The sequence below is a fragment of the Hypomesus transpacificus genome, chromosome 26 (genome assembly GCF_021917145.1).
Source record: "Hypomesus transpacificus isolate Combined female chromosome 26, fHypTra1, whole genome shotgun sequence".
Taxonomy (NCBI): Eukaryota; Metazoa; Chordata; class Actinopteri; order Osmeriformes; family Osmeridae; genus Hypomesus; species Hypomesus transpacificus.
Window position 1 is genome coordinate 4,476,247 of NC_061085.1, and position 21,342 is coordinate 4,497,588.

Here is a 21,342-nt window from a genome sequence, read left to right on the forward strand (position 1 = left end):
CGGTTGGTAAGAGAGAGGAGCAGAACACACAATTTACAATTGTGGTAGGCCTATTGTCAATTCTTAATTTAAGATATCATTAGATATTGCAAAAACAAACTTTATTCTGTGTTTATTGGCTCATTTCTAGACATGATATTAACCTACATAGCCTGAATAGTTTGATGCCATCCTGTCAAAGGAGCTGAATAAATTGCGTTACATTGGCTACATTTTATTCATTTGGCCTAGACGCTTTTATCCAAAGCGACGTAGCCTATATGGGCGTAAGGTCTGTAGCCTAGGCGCTACCCACATCTCATAGGCACGGGGAACAAAAATAAATAATACCACCGTGCTGTCTCAAATACTGAAATACAGGCTAGTGCAAAAATAACATCTTGATTACAGTCTCCAGCTGATTGAAGTTGTGAAGACCGGCTCCAAATTCTAGCCTATATGCTAATGCTAAATCATTAACAGCATAATTTCTGAAGAGAGTATGAATATTTGATTGGAAAAGTTGTTTTTCCTATTCTATATTTTACATATTATTAATCAATGATTTTACACAAAACGACAAGCATAGCCTATGGGGCATAGTGCAGCACATCAAGGATCAGAAAGGCATATTTGAACAGTGTTCAAAGTATAGACACAAGGATATGTTTGTGTGTGAGATGGATAGTTGAGTGGTCTTGGGCTAATAGAAAAGTCTGTCATCCTGTCTATCTGTTGACAACAATGTTCCAAAAGAGGCCAACCACTAGAGGAGCAGCAACCATGAGACATCCTCCTTTGCTGCTGCCACCTCTAAATCTCCCATCATCCGCCAACATGGCGCTGCCATCACTGACTTCAGCCAGTGGAGAATACTGGGTGGGGCTTTGCCAGTAGTTGGGTATTTCCTCTCGGCTCAGGTTTCGTTGTCAGACAGGCATTTAAATGTGCTGCAGTGAAAGAGCCGGTGGATTCCTGTGGCCGCGCAAGAAGCTACGCAGCATACGGAATTGATGCTTTTCAACAGCGATATTACCGTTTTTCCTATTTTGATTTGATCGGTTATCATTTATTCAGAAAGTAGTCGGTGGCGTTGACCGCGTCTGTGTCCCAATGTAAGAGACGAGATCACATTCTGACAGCTTGTTACGTGCATAATTGTTTGTGGGGGATTCCTCTACAACGTGAATGAGAATCTGGCTTCTTAGCTGTGATATGACTTTGTGCATGTGAATACTCTAACGTCGATGTGTTGTGGTAGTAAACTAGCTGGCTTTTTTTCGTCTGAATGCAGTGTTGTCTTGTGCGTTGCGTGGCCTTGAACAGACCTGGGAAGCTGTTCCAATGAAGGATGCTTCAGAAAAAATAATTGATTGAAAAGAAAAAGAATAACAACTTCCACAAAAGCAATTTCCGAAATACCCCCCCCCCCCAAAAAAAAAAAAAAAAAAACAGGCTGTTCGCTGTCGAATCTCCATCATCATCTTCACCTTCAGCCGCCCCATAGAGATTCCCCATAGAGTATAAGGTTGTCCATTGCCCTGTACCATCATGTTTAGCTGGTTGGGTACCGATGACAGGAGGAAGAAGGATCCAGAGGTCTTTCAGACGGTCAGCGAGGGACTCAAGAAGCTCTACAAGACCAAACTGCTGCCGCTTGAGGAGCACTACAAATTCCACGAGTTCCACTCGCCCGCCCTCGAGGATGCAGACTTTGACAACAAACCAATGGTCCTACTCGTGGGCCAGTATTCCACCGGGAAGACCAGCTTCATACGGTAGGCCACTTTCGTTGCTGTTTTTTGAGGGCAGAGTTATGCCTTATGACAGGGTTACAGACCGTGTCAGGTCCCTTACCTCTGATTTACAGCATATAGTCGACAACAAATAACCCGTACATTTTGCCATAATAGGCTTTTAATTAAAATATTTATATTTATATCTAAACTGTGGGGGAAGACTGTCATAATGGAGCACAAGACAAACCTTCCAGCAGGAATTTGAGAACCATTAAGTCAAAGATAAACATGTGAGCTTTTGGCAACCCAAAGCCGTACAAGTAGTAGTTCAAGTAATATGTGAAAACCATAGGATGGGCTATTCTCAGATGTGTCGAGTTAAGCGTTTACGATGACATCGAGCAAGACAGCTTTGCTATATGCTCAAAAGTGGAGAAATACACTGAGGGAGTAGTGCCCCAGACATGTGTGTTGTAAAACTGTTTGTGCATGCTAAACTTTATAACATGTAAGCAAGGTGAAATACAGAGTGGTCAGGTCTGTATTTGTCGAGTTCAGAGCTAGTCATGCAATAGGACATGGATGTATACAGACTGTTGGGATAAGGATAAGAGAGACAGATGGGATCTCAGAACACCCAGATTGAACCCAGGCTTTCTGGGCCCCATTCTGTTCCCTAAGCTAAAGTGTTTGCGGCAGCTGTACCGTTGTAGGGTTTGGCCACACTTGGACAGTCACATGCCACCTCGATTGTTTAGGTCTTACATACGCACGGCACCACACACTTGAGCTATTTCCCAATCTGACAGACTACAGAGGCCTGGGTGACAGGAGAGAGAGGGAGGCAGAGAAACATAGGAGAAAGAATGACAACCTACTGCTGGTTGCTAGGGGTGTGGACCCATCTCACATCGCACATGGAGGGATGGGTTGGGGGCTGTGGGGGGTGTCGATGGGGGGGGCAGGTCAGAATTCCAGAAATGTCTCTGTGATGTCGACATTTTGACAGCTAGGTGCTGAATATGAGTGATCTGCGATAAGTGGCAGAAGAGGGTCGACTGCAGATGACAGATCCTGTTTCACGTGCATTGACAACTCTGATCGTCTGCAGTCGCCTCGCTGTTGCAGCTGGAGAAAGCTGAACCATGATCATAACCCCGCCATTACTGCATCATAACTCTTAAATATTTGACACAAATGCTCAGCATGTGTCTATGTCAAATACCTTGAGAGTTTCCGTAAACTTCTAGGGACACAACAGTCTAATGATGACAAGATGAGTCAGGTGACCGTTCTCTCTTGGATAGCCAATGTCCACTGTCAAAGTTAAAAAGTGGGTTGAACATGAAGGGAATTAGAGGAATGGGTGAACAGCGGGGCGTGGAGGAAAGAAGCTGGGGATAGGACTGGAGGACATGTTTTGGGAAAGGCCTTGAGGAAAGTATGGGGATATGACTGGAGGACAGAGGCTGGAAATAGGACTGGAGAGCAAAGGCTGGAGATACGACTGTAGGAAAGAGGCTGTGGATAGGACTGGAGGAAAGAGGCAGGGGATAGGATTGGAGGACAGGTTTTGGGAAAGGCCTGGAGAACAGAGGTTGGAGATAGGATTGGAGGAAAGAGACTGCAGTGTCACAATGAAGGAGTAAGACATGGACATGCATGGGTGTGTCTTTGAGAAATGGCCCTTCCCTGTCTCATCTATTTAAGTTGTCTCGCACTGTCGCACACACGCAAGCAATCTTTTGTTATTCGGTAAAGTGCGGTGCGGTAACAGACAAAACACAGGCGGGTTTCTCCTCATTAATCCCACTCTCCTCTCATCCTGCTATCTTGGCAGTTTGAAAAGACTACACATTGTACACTGTCTGGAAACAGGGGCCAGGGAAATAACATTATTCAATGCAAGTATCCCGAGCAATACACACACGCACAGTACTACCAGGAACTGCCCTCCCTGCTCACAGTAGGTGTGTAGAAAGATGTTCTGGAGAGCAGCTGAAAGAGATAAGCTCCTGTCAACCTGTAAGGGATCTGGCAGTGTCTTTGTAAAGTTTCACGCACACACAACACATTCGGACACTCTGCAGGAGATAACAGTGAGTCAGAAATCTCTATTTACATGGAGTAGTGTCAATGTTGATGAGTTCAAGATGTCACCTTGTGCCTTGGCTTCATAATTCACGGTTATGTTTTCACATTTTTCATTTCAGAAATGGTGTCAGATCCTGGTTTAGAGAAACATGGGTGAAGCCTGGTCAGGTGTTATCTTGGCCTAGACCACACAGTTGGAAGGATAGACTGTAGTCCCATTACTATGGTTACACCCTCTGAGTAGTCCCTTTGGAAAACACTTGGCATCTCATTTTCCTGCTGATACAAAACCAAACGGGACAGGGAGAAAACACACACAAAGGACCCACGCGCACACACACGTAGAAGAGATGGGGGAACATTCTGAGCCTTGGGTCTGGTGTATGATTACACTCTTAAATTGTATTGGAAGAATCAATCACCTCGATGCTCTTTATTCCCCTTAGTTTAGGCCTAACTTTTCTCTTATCCTGTCAGATATCTCCCAGGTCGTACATCTCTCCTCTCTCCTCAGATACCTCCCAGGTCTCTTTCCTTTCCTCTCTCCTCAGATACCTCCCAGGTCTATCTCCTTTTCTATCTTCTCAAATGCCTCCTAGGTCTAAATCCCCTCCTCTCTTCCCAGATACATCTTAGGTCTAACTCCTCTTGTCTCAAATCTCCTCAGATACCTCCTAGGTGTAACTCCTCTCTCCCCCAGATACCTCCTAGATGTAACTCCTCTCCTCGTTCCTCAGATACCTCCTAGTTGTAACTCCTTTCCTCTCTCCTAAGATACATTCTAGTTGTAACACCTCTCCTTTCTCCTCAGATACCTCCTGGAGCAGGACTTCCCAGGGATGCGCATCGGTCCAGAGCCCACCACTGACTCCTTCATCGCCGTCATGCATGGAGACGTGGAGGGGCTGGTCCCTGGCAACGCTCTGGTTGTCGACCCCAAGAAACCCTTCAGGAAGCTCAATGCCTTTGGTAACGCCTTCCTGAACAGGTGAGCTGAGTGCTGTATGGTTTTCCTTCAGGACGTTTTACTGTCATACGTTTTACTGTCTTACCTTATTTCGTCCTACCCGATGTTGCCTTGTTGTAACCGCTGAAGTCAAGAATGCAGCATTGAGGAACTGAGTTGGGTTTGTTTTCCTCGTTTTTGTTCTCTGTCTCTAAAAAACCTGTCTGGAAGTACTAGTGCTTTGTGAGCGCTTGCAGCTCTTGCAAAATTTCGATCAGATTCTGAATACCAGTCAGTTTAGAATCCAAAGCCAAGCTTGTGTGGTCTGTGATTGATGATGGCTGGATGAAGCTGTCTTATGAAACACAACCACATGCTGAAAAAACTTGGTTTGGGGAGGAAAAGATAGATAGGGAGAGAGAGGGGGCAACACTTGTGTATGTGTGAGGGTGTGTCTGTGGTTTTGAGATAGAAATCAGATAGCTTGTGTGCGTGTGTATGAGAGGGAAAAAGGGTCTCCTACCAGTATATCAGTCAACCATGTATGTTAATATGACAGTATGACCTCATGGTAGATAGGGGAGGTGAGGATGGGGAGGGATGGGGGGGGGGGGGGGGGGGGGCAGGTGTTAGCTCTGTGTTTCTCACTCTCTCTCAGCTAAAGAAACAGGAGCTTCTACTCCTGGCCCAGGCTGCCCCATATACTGTCAACGTGAGCACAGGGTCTTATGATATGAGGTGGTTTTGTTGAACTACCCTTATGGATACCAAATGTCCTTTGGGTTAGGGGTTATAGGTCAGGGGTTAGTGGTTAGAGATAACACAATTTTGATTGGAATCGAGTGGTCGGGCCCCACTAGGATAGAAAAACAAACTTGTGTGTGTGTGTGAGGGTAATCGCCCTCCGTGTCTCTGAGCCTGATACCATAAGTCTCTGTGGGAGACGTTGAAAATGAAGGGCCTGTGATGGTTCCTCCAGCTGTCCTCAGAAGGAGAGAGGGAAGGAGAAAATCCTTGCAGACGTAGAGAGATTTACACAATCATCTCTGTAGGAGAAACAACTTCGTTCAAAACGGGAGTTGTTCATTGAAATTTTTCAGGCACAAGTTGAGCGTGTCCTGAGCTTCTTTCAAAGGCAACACGGTTTTTGTAATGAGCCAAGGGCTGCATCTTTTACTATTAGACTGAACTGGTGTTTTGAGGTTTATGGGTCGTGTTTCCTTTTGAGCTCGGAATAAGAGAGGATATAAATGTTTCGGTTAGGGGAAAACAGTTAAATTGCAGTTTGTCTAGCCAAAAAGCCATGAATGAGGCTCCGTGATGTTTCCAGCTGGGCTAATGCAATGCTGTTATGTGCTTAACAGGGAAAGGGGCAACCTGGTTGTGTTGCTGTTTCAAACGCACAAGAATCTACAGGAGCTTGTATTCTATTCATGTCTGACACGGGACAGATAGAGAGTAAGATAGAAGGGTTGGATACACTACTCTTCAGTTCTCCAACCAGCCAAATAGTCATACACCCAATCAGCCAGATGACCACTACAGACAGCCAGATAGCCAACAAGCCAGCTGACCAATTACTCATTCAGTCAGCTGATAAATCTGTCATTCAGCCACCAACCATATGGCCAACCAACCAGTTGGTCTGTCAACAAGTCAAACAGCCAGTTAACCAACATGCCAGTCAACCAATGATGTGCCTGAACCTTTTTCCAAACTATAATAATGTGTGTGTGTGTGTGTCCAGGTTTGTGTGTGCACAGCTGCCTAACCCAGTGCTGGAGAGCATCAGTGTGATCGACACTCCTGGGATTTTGTCTGGCGAGAAACAGAGGATCAGCAGAGGTAAAAACACCCCCGGACACCCCCCCAGGACCAGCCAAGCACCCCATCTTGTTCTCTCACTTTGGTTATGTTAGGGTTGAGGCAATTTGGTCGTATTATGGGTACTTTGCATTGTCTTGATGCACTGTTTTGATTGCAATCTCCGACACCTTCCTCCCCAAATCAACACCCACCCACACATGTGCGTGTACACAAACAAACAAACACACACACACACACACACTGCAGACGTAGAGCAGTGTTTTGAGGCTTCATCCTTTACTTTGACTGACCCTTCAGATTTCAGGGACAATACCATCTCAGAGCAGAGCGGAGCCCCATCTGCGTGCTCTCCTGATCAAACGGTGTTGACAGACACACACAGATTGTATAGGATATTTGAGAATTTTTGTGTGTGTTTTGAGCATTACTACTTGACCTTCAAGCACTTCGGTTAGAAAAATAATACGTAAATATGTCTTACATACAGTTGAATACATTTAGTGAAATTAATTGAGTGAAAGAAAAAAATGATCTCAGCCGTTATCGAGTGTGTCTTTTTAGATTTGTGTGTTAGGAACGTGAGTTCCGGATGATTAAGCTGTGTGTGTGTGTGTTCCCTGTGGAATTCCAGTTCACAGCGAAAACATTGTCAACACATCAAATTAATTCATATTGAAAGTCTTTCTCTTCTTTCACTGAAAGGCTTTCAATAAACTCCATGACTTACGTTTTCATGTCGGCTCGAATTGTTTTGGTTTGACAAGAGCAAGTTTTAGTTTCTTCTTCAGATTTAGTTCAGCTTGGAAGGAATTGGAAAAAAGGGGGTTGTCTTGAACAACTTGGCTTTGATTATGACCAGAATACAACATCAGTCACAGAGTGCCTCCTGGGAAGCATGTACTGTACTGTGCAGCTTAGCTGTGTTTGTGTTTCTGTGTACAGGACATCTACAAGGCTGCAAACTAGGAGTATAATGTGTGAAATAAAGATTCTAGAGATATATCAAAATTCCCTCGGTGTCAGTTTTCAATCAGAGGTCTGTGTGCTCAAAAGCCACCATACTGTCTGTCAGGTTACTTCAGATGTTTGTGTGGATGTTTCCATGTGATTAAAGCAGTTTGTAGTGTTTCTGTAGTAAATGCCAGTGGGCATGTGCTGCTGTGTGTTTTTGTCCCTGGTAGTTACTTCATTTCACATTTGCTGGTGCCTGTCAGACACCAGTTAGCCCATAGTAATCACCCTGATCCACGGTGTCAGCACTTTCCTTTGGGGAGTGTGTGTGCATGGGTGTGTGTGAAAGCAGTCAGAGAGGGTGAACTAGCTGGGCTGAAGGATTATGAGGCGGACAAGGGGGAGGAAGCAGAGAGAGAGAGACCATACACACACAGCTCTGTTTGGGCTGTTTTTGCATCCGAGTCTTGGGTTGTTCTGCCAAATGTTTAGAAGTAGCATTTTGTTTATTTGCCAGGAGTGTTCGGGAGAAACAGCAGTTATGAACATGCTGACTGAGCTCATCCATGGTGCAGTACTTCTCTTTTCCCCCGGGTTAGTTATTTTTATGAAATTGAATGCTTATCACGGTGAGCTACAACGCTGCAGTATTACAGACCTTCTGTTGCCCTACTCATAAAGATCCACAGAATCAATATGACTTAATGAATTACTATTATAAAATGTATTTTTTATATTATATTTTTCTCTACTGTAGCTATTGTATCGTTAAATACTTTGTCTTTTGAGATTGTGGGAGAGTCAAAGGTTAGAAAACCATAAGAGTGTGTGTGTGTGTGTCTATCTGTTAGATGTTTGTGTGTACTGTAGTACATTAGTATGTGACCATTAGCAGCCATCATTATTTTGTGCAGCCTCTTGCCTCAACCTCCCCCTCAGGCCTTGTGGCCTTATTAGCCTCTTCCTGTTCCTCTCAGCCCGTGGGGCTAAAGAGGCCTGTGTTCTGCCCCTGGGGGTGTGACTCGGAGACCCTGATCCGCAGCTGTGGACTCTGTGGGAGAATTATCAGCTAGAAAACTCTATTAGCCTCTTACTCTCTGTTTTTCACTCTCTCTGCTAACGATTGCTCTCTCTTTGTCTCTGCACTGCACTACATGCCGGGTCATCCTGATTCACTCACATACATCGTTCCCTGGGTCAGACAGTCGTGGGCGACTCATTAGCAAGTGTGTGTGACAGACAGATATAGCTGTCCTAATGAGAGCTTCTTCAGAGGCAGCACAGCTCTGCACGGGGCTAGCTCAATCACACTCACATTCTACACTCTGGTGGTACCACCTCTAATATCACACACAGGGCTGGCTTGCCGTATGTGCAGACACACACACACACACACACAAATTGGCTTGAAAATAAGTATTCAGGTCCAACTCTGATGCTCAACATCAAGCTTATCATAACAGAAAGAACTTTGGTGTACCTACAATATCAAAACACAGTTAACAAGACGACAGCTATTAATGCTATCATACTACTACTACTGCTATTACTACTGCTGTTAACAAGTCAATAATAAATCGAAGCCTTAGTGTTTATATAGATATATATGTTTGGACAACTTGCTTACTTTTTATTTAATTTCTATGGTTAACAGTATTCTTCCATGTGCTTCTGCCCTGGACTGTCACTAAAACAAACCTGTAACCTAGGTTTGATATTCTGATATTTTCGTTTTTTTTTAATGTTTTTCAAACTGTGCATGTTTCTGCCCAAATGTGAGGTAGGGTGGCGACAGCACACGGAACTCCCCTAACTAACATTCTACAACCTGGTGTCACCTTGTCTGGTCTCTCTCTCAATTAAGACCACATCACTCTCAAAAACAGCACTGGGCTAAAAGGAAAGAAAGAATAATAGGTAAAGAAACATTAGCCTGCTTGCTCTAGGCGTGTTCATCTTGACAAACAAATACATTTCACCTTCACCAAGGTTTGATAGCCCAGTGCTCCTGTAATATGACACCTCTGTCTGACTGTACTATAGTACGGTCCTTGTATTCAGAACTGATCCAAACCATGCATTCTATGGGCTACGTATCATGGATGTGATTGTTCAGTACAGGGTTTGGCATGTGAGGGAGAGAGAGAGATAGAGCGAGGCTGAAAAAGAAAACAAGAGAAAGGAAGGGAGCCTGGATGTTAGGTGGGCCATGAAAGTAGCAGTTACTGCCGTGTTCAGACTGTAGTGTTAGAAGATGTTGGTTGGTCGCAGTTTTCATCTTTTATATTAATTCTTAACCTGACTTGTCAGATGGTTTGTTACACCTAACCATCGGGGAAGTCGTCCTGGGAAACTGGAAAAAGGGAGCAAACCGCAAAATAACTTGCAGCTTGGAATGATGGACTCTTGCGTGGTCTTGATCTTGTGAATCCAGCTCTTCCAAGGTCAATTCAGTTCTGTTGTAGACTGAAACTCGGAGGACATCCTCAACACAAATCATCAATTATTAAAGCTGTGCCTGTTCTACCTGCTTTGAATTGATAACTTTCTTTTATTGTGGACTACTATGCTTAAGCGCCTGCGTTACTATGTCAACCAGTATTACGGTGTAACCCTCTCAATTCCTGCAAGTGTAAAACACAAGAGGTGACAAGAGCACTATGTCACACACACACATGCACAGACACACAGAGAGCGCACTGAAAGATAATGGGAGTAGGTCTAGGCCTTGGCTGTTTGTCTTGCTGGCTTTGTGTCCAATCCAATGGCAGTTGACAGACTAATTTAGTACACATACCAGAGCAGGCAGAATGCCCTTGGTGTGACTTGGGGAAGAACAGTCCCACGCTGTTCAGTTGATGGAGTCACAGAATGGAGGGAACGTAAACAGCAAATGAGAGAAACTTTCTTCCAGGTTGTTTAGCTGTGTGCAATCTCTAGCAATAGAAGACTTCGCTAATCTTACTTTCATTGTTCTTTCCGAGACATGAAACAATTGAATTCCATAGGTATGGAGGGAACTCCATAAACTGAAGGAATGGACTTAGTACTACAAAGACAACAAGACTGTCATGGATAGCAAAAGTTTAATCATTGTCAGTTATTATTAGGGAAGTACATATAATACATTTTTTTATTCAACTACTAAATGTATGAAATGAGAGAAGAAATTTGAGATAAATACAAATTGTAAAGCCTTTTTTGTGACTGCCATATTTGAGTCTGTCATGTTTGAGGTAATTTATTAAAAGTACTATTATTTGATACCAAAAGGTTACTAGTGGTCAAGGGGATAGTTGGAAATAGTTGGCCTATTACAGAAACGTTGCTGAAGTAAAGGGAATGATTGCTGCTTCTGGTGTTGTTGACACCCCACATGAACTGCAGTGTGCAAACTTCTCGGCGCAGCTGTGTTTATGGTCAATTACAGTGTTTGTTTGTGTGTGTGTGTGTGCGTGCGTCTGTGTGGACGTGTACGTGTGTGTACATATGTTTGTGTGCATGTGTGTGTGGGCTTGTAGATGTGTGCAAACCCTGTCATCTCTCTGTGAGAAGACTGGCTGTTTGTTTACCCTCACACTCCCACTCTGCAGGCCTGTAGTCGATGCACCTGGGGCACAGCCAGTCTAAATATGACCTATAGTCTTGCACCACAGTGCTTGACCACAGGCAAATACACAAGATACTGTATAGACCCCTAGTATTCCAGATAACTGTTGTGGGAGTTACTGTAAACCATAAGTGGTTACTGACAGATGAGACCACACCTCTCATCAACCTTCACTTCATGTCCATTTCAGTCCACTGAAACAATGCGCACATTTTCATGTTCATCCTGTTGTGTGTGTGTGTGTGCATCTCCATCTCTCTCCTTGTCTCCAGTGGCGACTGAAGAGGGGGCTGGCTATAGCTGGCTGCATAGATGCCCGTATGGAGGTATTGTGGAGAAAGGACCCCTTGCAAAGACCCTTAACTCCTGCATAGTTAACCCAGCGGCATCATTAGCCTGCCTATGCAGCTGGGCCATAGAGATCGCGTAGAGCACATTTTGTGTTATATTATATCTCAGTGGTCCTCGCCAAAGCCAGACACATAGAAAAATTTTGTGATGTTGTCATATTAACTTAACATACTGTATGTCCCAATGGCTTACGGAGGCCAAACTACTGTACATCCTAATTTCAGCCAAGCACACCTATGCATCAGGTACATAAAAAGCTTTTGACAGGGTAGGAGGTAGGAGCCATTTTTATGGAGTTGTCTTTCAGTCCAACAGATGTTTAATGTAAAACTGTGTTTCATCTGTCTGTGATGTTTCCTTATTTACATGTTCCTTGATTAGAGCTACTTCCAGCAATTGAAAATTAGCGTTGTCCTGAACAGTTTGAGTCTCCAGTGATGCCATTGGCCCAGCTCTCCGTACATACAGCTCTTAGCCACACTCTCAAGTCTTCTGCTGAGCTCAGGATGATGATGATGGGCTTCCCTGTCATCCGCTACCCCCTTGCTAACGCCTAGTGCACACTACTGCATATTTGACCAGAACATCTGTTAGAGACCTATGTTTTTGCAGAGGGCAGGCATTCTTCCGAACATTGCTGCTTCACGTCATGTTATGGTACCAGAGCTCCAGACAAATCCTTTTTATTAGGATTCTTTTTTAAATCTTTATTAATACTATCATGGTGAACCTTCCTCACCTGATTGCAACCGCCATGACTATTAAATCCATGCAAAGGAGTTGTATTCAAACTCGCCAAACGACGACAAGCACACATACATTTTTTTACATTTACATTTTAGTCATTTAGCAGACGCTCTTATCCACAGCGACTTACAGTAAGTACAGGGACATTCCCCTGAGGCAAGTAGGGTGAAGTGCCTTGCCCAAGGACAAAACGTCATTTTTCACAGCCAGGAATCAAACTGGCAACCGTCAGATTACTAGGCCGATTCCCTAACCGCTCAGCCACCTGACTCCCTATACACGCACAGCAACAGTGTGCACTAGGCGAAAGATTTCAGGGGCTAAACCTGATCCCGAGGGCTTTACTGGGAGCTTTCCCCACACAATATAAAGAAACATATGTGTATATTAACCCTCTATGTCCTTCATTGCACCTAATTGTATAATATCTCCTGTAACACTGCAGAGAACTATTACTGGCTCACCAACACAACACATGATTTTGATCTTTCACAGAACATACATTTGAGTTGTAGTATTCATTTAGCAGACGCTTTTTCCAAAAGCGACAAACAAGTAGTGAATATTGTAAGTATTGCAGATAATCAATAATTGCACAATTTTAACAGTACATGAATGTTTAGTGCCAACGAATGGTCTGTAGAAATGTCTGAGGAATAATGATCTGGGATATCATTCTTGTTTGTAAAGCAGATGTGTAACTGTGCCTGGACAATCCTCAAGAAGGCTTCTGTAATGCTCCTGTGGTTAAAGATCATGGATTTGGCTTGTGTGCATTTATCTGTTTCCATCCTATGTGCAACATGGGATCTCTCCTGGAAACATGGCTGACTGACTCATTCTAGACCTGGGTGGAGATCCCAGTCTGGGCTTAAAATCCTGTGCTGCTGATTTAAATGATTAACATTCTAATACCATCTAACCAACCTTGCTACTGTTATTGTTCTTGCAGTTCAACATTGAAATGTACTTCGACTGCTTAATATCGTTCTCCCAATAGTCATGTTTGACTACTGTTTTCAGGCTACAGTAATAACTCCATTAGGGAAGGAGAGTGGAGAGAAGTAGAGGATTAAGTTCCCACTCTCTTCTCGATGAATGTCTCATCTGCCAGGCTAGGAGAGTGCTAACAGTGGGTGTCGTTAATGGATCTATCTTGTAGGACTGTGTTGTTGTATGGTATAGTACAAGAGAGGGAGAGGATGGGTATCTGTATATCTTCGTATAGGCTGTTCAGGATTTAATCGTGCATGTAGTTATGAATGCTGTTACTGTCACTGACCCAATGGAACCTCATTTCTGATGTGTTCTCCCTCCTTCCCCCCGTCTTTTCTTCTGCTTCTTTCCTTCCATCTTTTTGACCCTTTCTTTACCTCTCCCCTAACCCCCCTCCCCCCCCCCCCCCCCCCCCCCCCCCACACACACATCCCATTGGCTCATCCCATTGTTCTCCCAGGCTATGATTTTGCAGCGGTTCTGGAGTGGTTCGCAGAGCGTGTGGACCGCATCATCCTGCTGTTTGACGCCCACAAGCTGGACATATCGGACGAGTTCTCGGAGGTGATCAAGGCTCTGAAGAACCACGAGGACAAGATCCGGGTGGTCCTGAACAAGGCCGACCAGATTGAGACCCAGCAGCTGATGAGGGTCTATGGAGCGCTGATGTGGTCGCTGGGAAAGATCGTTAACACGCCCGAGGTTTGTACAAAAATGTGCCAGCTAGGTCTGGAGGTGACACCTAGATCATTGCTCGCATTCTTTTTAATAATGTTCCAAACAGTGGATTTAGGTAAGTCTAAGGTTTGGCCAATGTTCTTTGGCATAATTGTGGTCTTCATGATGACAAACAGCAACAACATACTCTTGAGGTTATCTATTGCCTGGAATGAAGACTAGATGCTGAAAGCTTTCTTATACTGTTCCTACAGTTAACTAGATATTCATAAATCAGAGAGTTTGGGAAAATCAAAAAGAAATTGGTTGCATATATTATTTTTGAGCCCAAAAGAGATAAATAAAAATGATATTTAACCTACACAGCCCTGGTATATAGGTCCGCAATCTGCAGGACTTCCTTTTCAATAACCCCTTATCAAGACTGACCAGAAAAGTAAACCATTTCCTCTGCCAAATGTTACAATGTTGCTATGGTCTTAAGAATCTTATAAATGTATCTCATAACCATTTGAATGTGTATAAGGTCATAAGGTCATTTGATAAGTAGATATATGTTCTTTACTGTTCATAAAGGGGTCAGCAGCATGAAAACAGACAGGACAATAAATAAATCAAATAAACCCTGTGGTACAAAAATCTACAGTACACTGCAGTACAACACAGTGTTACTGTGTCCTCCAGGTGATCCGAGTCTACATCGGATCGTTCTGGTCCCACCCTCTGCTAATCCCAGATAACAGGAAGCTGTTCGAGGCGGAAGAGCAGGACTTGTTCAAGGACATCCAGTCTCTGCCACGCAATGCCGCGCTGCGCAAACTCAACGACCTCATCAAGAGAGCCCGTCTCGCCAAGGTGAGAGCCCAAACATATTGGTATTACAGTGGAAGAACCCCCCCCCCACACACACACATGGACACCAAATCTCCTTTACCAGGTCCAAGACTATGTCCTTGCTGTGCTCTAGCGTCCACCCTACCAGAAGCGTCAAACTGTTATTGATTCATTCGGTTTGTATATCCGCAGGCAGCAAACATATTTCACAAGCTAGCTTGTAAGCACTCACACAAGCACATGGAAACATTGTATGTAAATCCACAAAAGATATTCCCATTGATATGTGGAGGCTAATGACTACAGAAATCCTCTTCTCCGTACATTCTGTGGCTGTGAAAGGCCATCAGCCTCATATCTTCGGCGGTCCACTCTGCTAAATCCGTCCGTTCACAGGGAAAGGGGAAGGAAGACTACAAAGTGAAAACGCGTGTCTGTAGTTGTATTCTGAGGTGGCTTTACATGGCGTGTGTGCATGCGTGCGTGTGGAGGAGTCTCTCGTCTATTCCCCGCTCCCTTCCAACCAACATCCTGTTCTCCCCTGTTCCTAACCATACAGGAGAGTTGTACTTCCGCCTCTGTCAGCAGAGTTGGACTCTTCCACCCTCAGAAGGGAAGCCAGGCTTGAGTGTTCCACTGAAGTGTGTGTGTGTGGTGTGTGTGTGTGTGTGTGAGTGGGGGGGGGGGTTACACCTGCTTGAGCCATCACAGGGGGAAATGTTTCCTTTCATCTCCGGGAATTCTGGGAAAACACTAGGAAAGGGAACCCACTTTTGCATTGGTGTAGGTAGCTGGAAAGTATGTGACGTATGTGATGACATGTTTGTGCCCTGTTTCAAAGAATTGTGAGGGATGGAGAGAAATGTTAGTATGCATTACCCACAATGCTCTATGACATATATCCTTCTGTTGGCTCCCAAGCAATGGCCTTAAATGAAATCCTGGTTTGGGAACATTTAGGGGAAGGTACACTGACTGATATTTTTTTTTACACTCCCCCTCCTCACACACACACACACACACACGTATACACACCCTTATATCAGGTGCACGCCTACATCATCAGCTCCCTGAAGAAAGAGATGCCCAGCGTGTTCGGGAAGGACAACAAGAAAAAGGAGCTGATTGGCAGCCTGGGGGAGATCTACAGCCGCATCGAAAGAGAGCACCAGATATCACCAGGAGACTTCCCCAACCTGAAGAAGATGCAGGTCAGTGATACAGAGGAACAAAGTACTACATTTAGTAGACACTCTTATCCAGAGCGACTAACAGTAATTACAGGGACATTCCCCTGAGGAAGTAGGGTGAAGTGCTTTGCCCAAGGACACAAAATCATTTGGGATGGCTGGGAACCAGCAACCTTCTGATTAATAGCCCAAGTCCCTAACCGCTCAACCATCTGACTACACTCACTACATGGGAAGAAGGAATAAATGCAGACAAAAAGAGAGAAACATGGAAGAGGATGCGAGAGAGAGAGAGAGACAGAGAGAGACAGAGAGAGACAGAGAGAGACAGAGAGAGAGATGAGTGAGATGGGAGAATAAAATATATAAGGTATTTCTCTTTATCAATTAAAGATAAAGATAATTTATTGACCTAGTTGACAGCTAAATGCATGTGCAACTTTCAAACTGTATCCTCTCGCCTTTGGCGTCCCACCTTATACTTCAACCCTGAACCTGCCCTCCCCTTTTCCTCTCTCTTCATCCACCCGCAGGACCAGCTTCAGTCGCACGACCTGAACAAGTTCCAGCCCCTAAAGACAAAGTTGCTGGACATGGTGGATGACATGCTGGCCCACGACATTGCCCAGCTCATGGTGCTCGTCCGCCAGGAGGAGACCCAGCGGCCCAACCAGTCGGTGAAGGGCGGCGCCTTTGACGGCACACTCAACGGGCCCTTCGGCCATGGCTACGGAGAGGGTGCCGGCGAGGGCATCGACGAGGCCGAATGGGTGGTGGCGCGGGACAAGCCGGCCTACGACGAGATCTTCTACACACTGTCTCCCGTGAACGGGAAGGTGACAGGCGCCAACGCCAAGAGGGAGATGGTGAAGTCCAAGCTGCCCAACACGGTCCTCGGAAAGATCTGGAAGCTCGCCGATATCGACAAGGACGGGATGCTGGATGACGAGGAGTTTGCCTTAGCCAATCACCTCATCAAGGTCAAACTGGAGGGGCACGAGTTGCCCGCCGACCTTCCGTCGCACCTCGTGCCTCCCTCGAAGAGAAAAATCCCAGAGTAATCCCCCCCCTTCCTCCCCCATCTCCATCCCACCCTCCTCCCTCTTTCTGTTTTCCATCGGGACGGGGAAGAAGAAGATAGCCGACAGCGAGGACGAAAGGGTTGATAGGTGAAGGACCACACTTCAAGAGAGGAGAGTGGAACCTGTGGTAGTCATGCTGTGTAGTCTGTCTCAATGGGAGGGGTGTGGCCTTCTCTCCTCTCACCTGTGTATGTTTTGTTTTGATTTTGTATTATCCGTTTGGGAAGGGGAGAAATGAGATGTTTCAGAGAATGATATCTGGACCCCCTAGTACACACACACACACAGACACACACAGACATGCATGTCATGCAGTTACTGTATCTACCCCAATTGAGAAGTTGGCATCAACAATAAAGGATATCTCTGTGTCTCTATATATGGGAATGTAAATGCATTTTTAATTTCATTAGCCTGGTTTGTAGTTTCCTTTTTTCCCTTTGGCACTTTGGACGTCAGACCTCATAGAACTAATACATATTGAAAATCTGCCTGTAGACCATTGTTCCTCCTATATTTGTTTGTCTGCATTATCAATAACGGTAGTTGTGGCATGAACTACAGTGATGTGATCTGTTCTGTACCCAGAAAGGGGGCATGTCTAGATTACAGACTACATAACTTTTCCAGCTGTTGTAGTCTTGATATTCTGCATGCATACAAATCTTCAGAATAACAGTAGATTTAATTTACAAACTTGTAACCCATGTAACTGCTTTGAATAATCCCAATTTGAATCAAAATGTTCCACATTGAAAGAATTCAACGGAAATAATTTGGTTTTACATCCAAATTATTTCAAAGAGAAATTTGATATTGAATTAAAATGCATTACATGCAGTGACTTGCATCAGCAGCCTACATTGATTTACTGTGCGGAAGGTGGAAGAACGTTATGCAGCATAGCCATTGATTCATCTTCTTCAGCAACACACAAAACCATACAATACCACATAATACCTTCAGCCCAACCCTTCTACTTCTTTATAATGATATACCAACCAAGTTAAAAAAGTTCCCTTATGACATTTTATTTGTCATGTTGTGTAGCACTGTTACCCTAAACTCTGCTGGGACTATACCGGTGTGGAGGTAACCATGACAACTTAACTGTCTATCCAAAATCTAAATGTGTATTGTTGTATGTGCTTATAGTTTACCCTCTAGAGACTTGTGTATGTTATACCTACAGTGTTTTGCCCTTTAGCTATTACGCTCCTATGAACTTCCTGTCTTGTGTCTTGAGATGCGACTGGTAAAGACGTGAACTGACAGAGACAATGGTTGGATTTCTGATTGGAGGAGAGATACGGCACAGACTGTGCCGTTACAGGACACATAACAGATTTAACCAACACTTAACCAGACATGACCACATTGGGCCGCTGAAAAGCGACTGTGTTATTTGTACTGTATGTATTCTTGGAAGTACTGGGTTGAACTGTATCTGTATTTACTGAAGTCACTCTGACTGATCGGATAATGTAAAAGTCTACTGTATGTGCAATGGAAAGTCGGGATAGTTCAGATTGCCTCCCTGTGCCGATTTTACCTGTACACACACACACACACACACACACCACACAGATTACATTTCGGAGATGTGGTTTTATATGAGAAATGTCATCTCTTGGTCAAAAACAAAGTCAATGGCACTCACATGCACATAAATACACACATACACACACACTCTGGATGTTCACTCGGTGATTCACCATCATTACTAAACCACCTGTACAGACTTGTAGACACTCTGGTTCTCAAACCAAGTCACACATCTCTGCTAAAACCTATGGATAGATAAGCCATACCAGAGTGCTATGGGATAGGCATTGACTTGCTGAGCTCAGATTTAGGAGTGCCTAAGAAGTAGAAGGAAGGGGTGGATTTGGTGTAAACCATCTGTTCACAGTAATGTCCTCATATCTGTCTCTCTCTGTCAGTTTGTATGTACTATATGTATGTATGTGTGTATGTTAGTGAAGCGTGCTCCACTACTTAAAGTTAGAGGTTACTGGATGTGGTTCTGTATTCCTTTTGTGTGTGTGAATTAGGATGGTCGAACATTCCTCATATACACTGGTTTGAAATGAAGAATTAAATAAAGACATTCACTTACTGATGTTCATTTGGGTTATTTACTTGTGCCTGCTCACCTTGACTGAATTTGTTTCTGTCTGGCCACTAGAACGTAAAACTGAAATCGAATTTGGGGATTTCCTGTCAACAAAGCACATCATCAATCACTACCCCATTATCTGTCTGTTATCATGGACTTCACCAGCTCAGTTCCTGTTTGTTTCAACTGTCATCTTTGTCATGCAACACACACATACACACTCTGACATCATGAGGAGTGAGGGGATGTAGATAGGGTTGTTGTGGCACCACACGTCCCCTAGTTGACATGTAGGATGACACTGATGGGAAGCACCCCCCCCCAGTCTCCAAGAGCTGCGGCCGTGACTTTCTCAACCCAATCCTCTCTCTCCCTCTCTCTCTTTCTCGCTCTCTCTCTCCCTCTCTCCCCCCCTCTCTCCCTCTCTCCCCCACTCTCTTCCCCTCTCTCTCCCTACTTTCTTTACTTCCTACAGGAAGTGCTCTCCTCATCCCAGCTGTGCAACTCCCTGTCCCTCTCCTAGTCCAACCATCATAACACAGGTTTTTTTGTACTTGCAGTTAAACAAATGCATTACATGGCTTTATTATTTTTTTTTTAGAACAACAAAAATGTTTGGGTGTTGGCAAGAAATGTCACAACTAAATTATTTTAGTTGTCACAGTTGTGCATCTACACAGCTATTGAGGTTGTTCACATTTGTGATATCATTAAACAGCCCAGGATGTCCTCTCAATTGAACAAAATAAATAGGGCAGTACGGTTGCAAATTTACTAGCATAAAACCAATGTACACTCAGGTGGACATACGTACATTGCTGAGTCTCAAAGTTCAATATTCTTATAGAATGATTACAATTGTTAGCCCTAAATGACACCTTTTACAGTAATAATATTTGGGGAATTCAGCGAAGATCATATTAATAGTATGGGTCTTGTTTAGGGTGTTGGAATTAGAGTTCTCCTGACTGTGAGACTGATTGAAGTATGACTGGAGGGTGGAGGAGTCACAAGGCCATCCTGGGACCTGAGAGGACACCTCACATCCCACTGCTAATTGTCTTAGCGTTGCTGTGTTGTCACTTAGTGGACTATGAATGCTGTTAAAGAAGACTTCTTATAAAGGAACATTGTGACCTGGAGACCGTCACACCTCGGACACATGATATGACACGCAAGAGCACAGAGAGCACAAATATCTAAGAAGGATTTCCAACTATCCCACCGTGATGATAGATGGTTGGCCAAAGCATCTCAACTGCAACAGTGACATTTTACACTCTTCACAATCTCAGATCTCTGTGCTGTACCCTTCCAGCTCAGAAAAGATTGTGATGCTTTGTTGCCCTCTGTAGTATGAGAGGGGAAACTGCAAGACATCAGAGGTTTGATTGCGACAAGCAGAGCAGATGAGTGTGTATGTGTGTGTGATACGTTGTGAGTAACTGGTTCAGTATCAGTTGTGTCTTCTGAGTACAGCCTATAGACCCCTGAAGGAACCGCTGGCAGAAGTGTCACAGTTTATCACAATTCAGAATCAGAAAGGGTTTTATTCGCCATGAAAGTTTGAACAGACAAGGAATTTACTTTGGCAGGAAGGTGCATATGTTAAACATATAGGAATCCTAAAAACCTAAATATGTGGTCTAACTATATTAAAGGTACAAGTCTACCTAATACTAATAACAAATATAAAATAAAACATAAGTTGGGCTGTCATCCTGTGTTACTGACTGTACACAGTCTTGCTCCAGCTACTTTACACCATTAACCCCAATGCTAGCTCTCCCATAGCAGTATGTACATAATATACAACATTGACCAAGGATTACATTTCCTTTATTATTTATACAGTGTGTCAAAAGCATTGTATCATTTATCACAGTCCCTTCTCGTGCTATTAACAGGCATCTTTGTTTAAAGCAGGAAACCTAATTTCAGACATATCCTGCTTCCTGTGGTACATACATTGATATTCTGAAAATTCTGCATTGTTACTTGTTATCTTGCTTTGAGTCAAGGAGACATTTTAGATAACATATTGTCAATCCTATAAGTCACTAAGACTTAATCAGATGATACTCAGTCCAAAGTGATGACGAACAAAATACCAGAGGGACTGTTGAAAATGTGATCACCAGAAAACACAGAGCTAGTATAAGCTAATGCCACCATCAGGAGATACAACCACCCTCTCAC

General features: G+C 44.0%; 1 protein-coding gene across 2 annotated transcripts; it reads left to right on the forward strand.

The window, feature by feature from the left end:
• Positions 1–928: 928 nt before the first annotated feature.
• LOC124487314 (EH domain-containing protein 3) lies at positions 929–19,137 on the forward strand. 2 transcript variants are annotated; one of them, XM_047049542.1, is made up of 8 exons: positions 929–1,757; positions 4,624–4,800; positions 6,506–6,603; positions 11,419–11,472; positions 13,701–13,942; positions 14,603–14,773; positions 15,799–15,963; positions 16,476–19,137. In XM_047049542.1, exons 1-8 carry the CDS (start codon positions 1,531–1,533, stop codon positions 17,001–17,003), a joined length of 1,662 nt encoding a protein of 553 aa, XP_046905498.1. In that variant the 5' UTR covers positions 929–1,530; the 3' UTR covers positions 17,004–19,137. The 2 variants fall into 2 exon arrangements, with proteins under 2 accessions (XP_046905498.1, XP_046905500.1); XM_047049544.1 differs by lacking the exon at positions 11,419–11,472.
• The last annotated feature ends 2,205 nt before the right edge of the window (positions 19,138–21,342 follow it).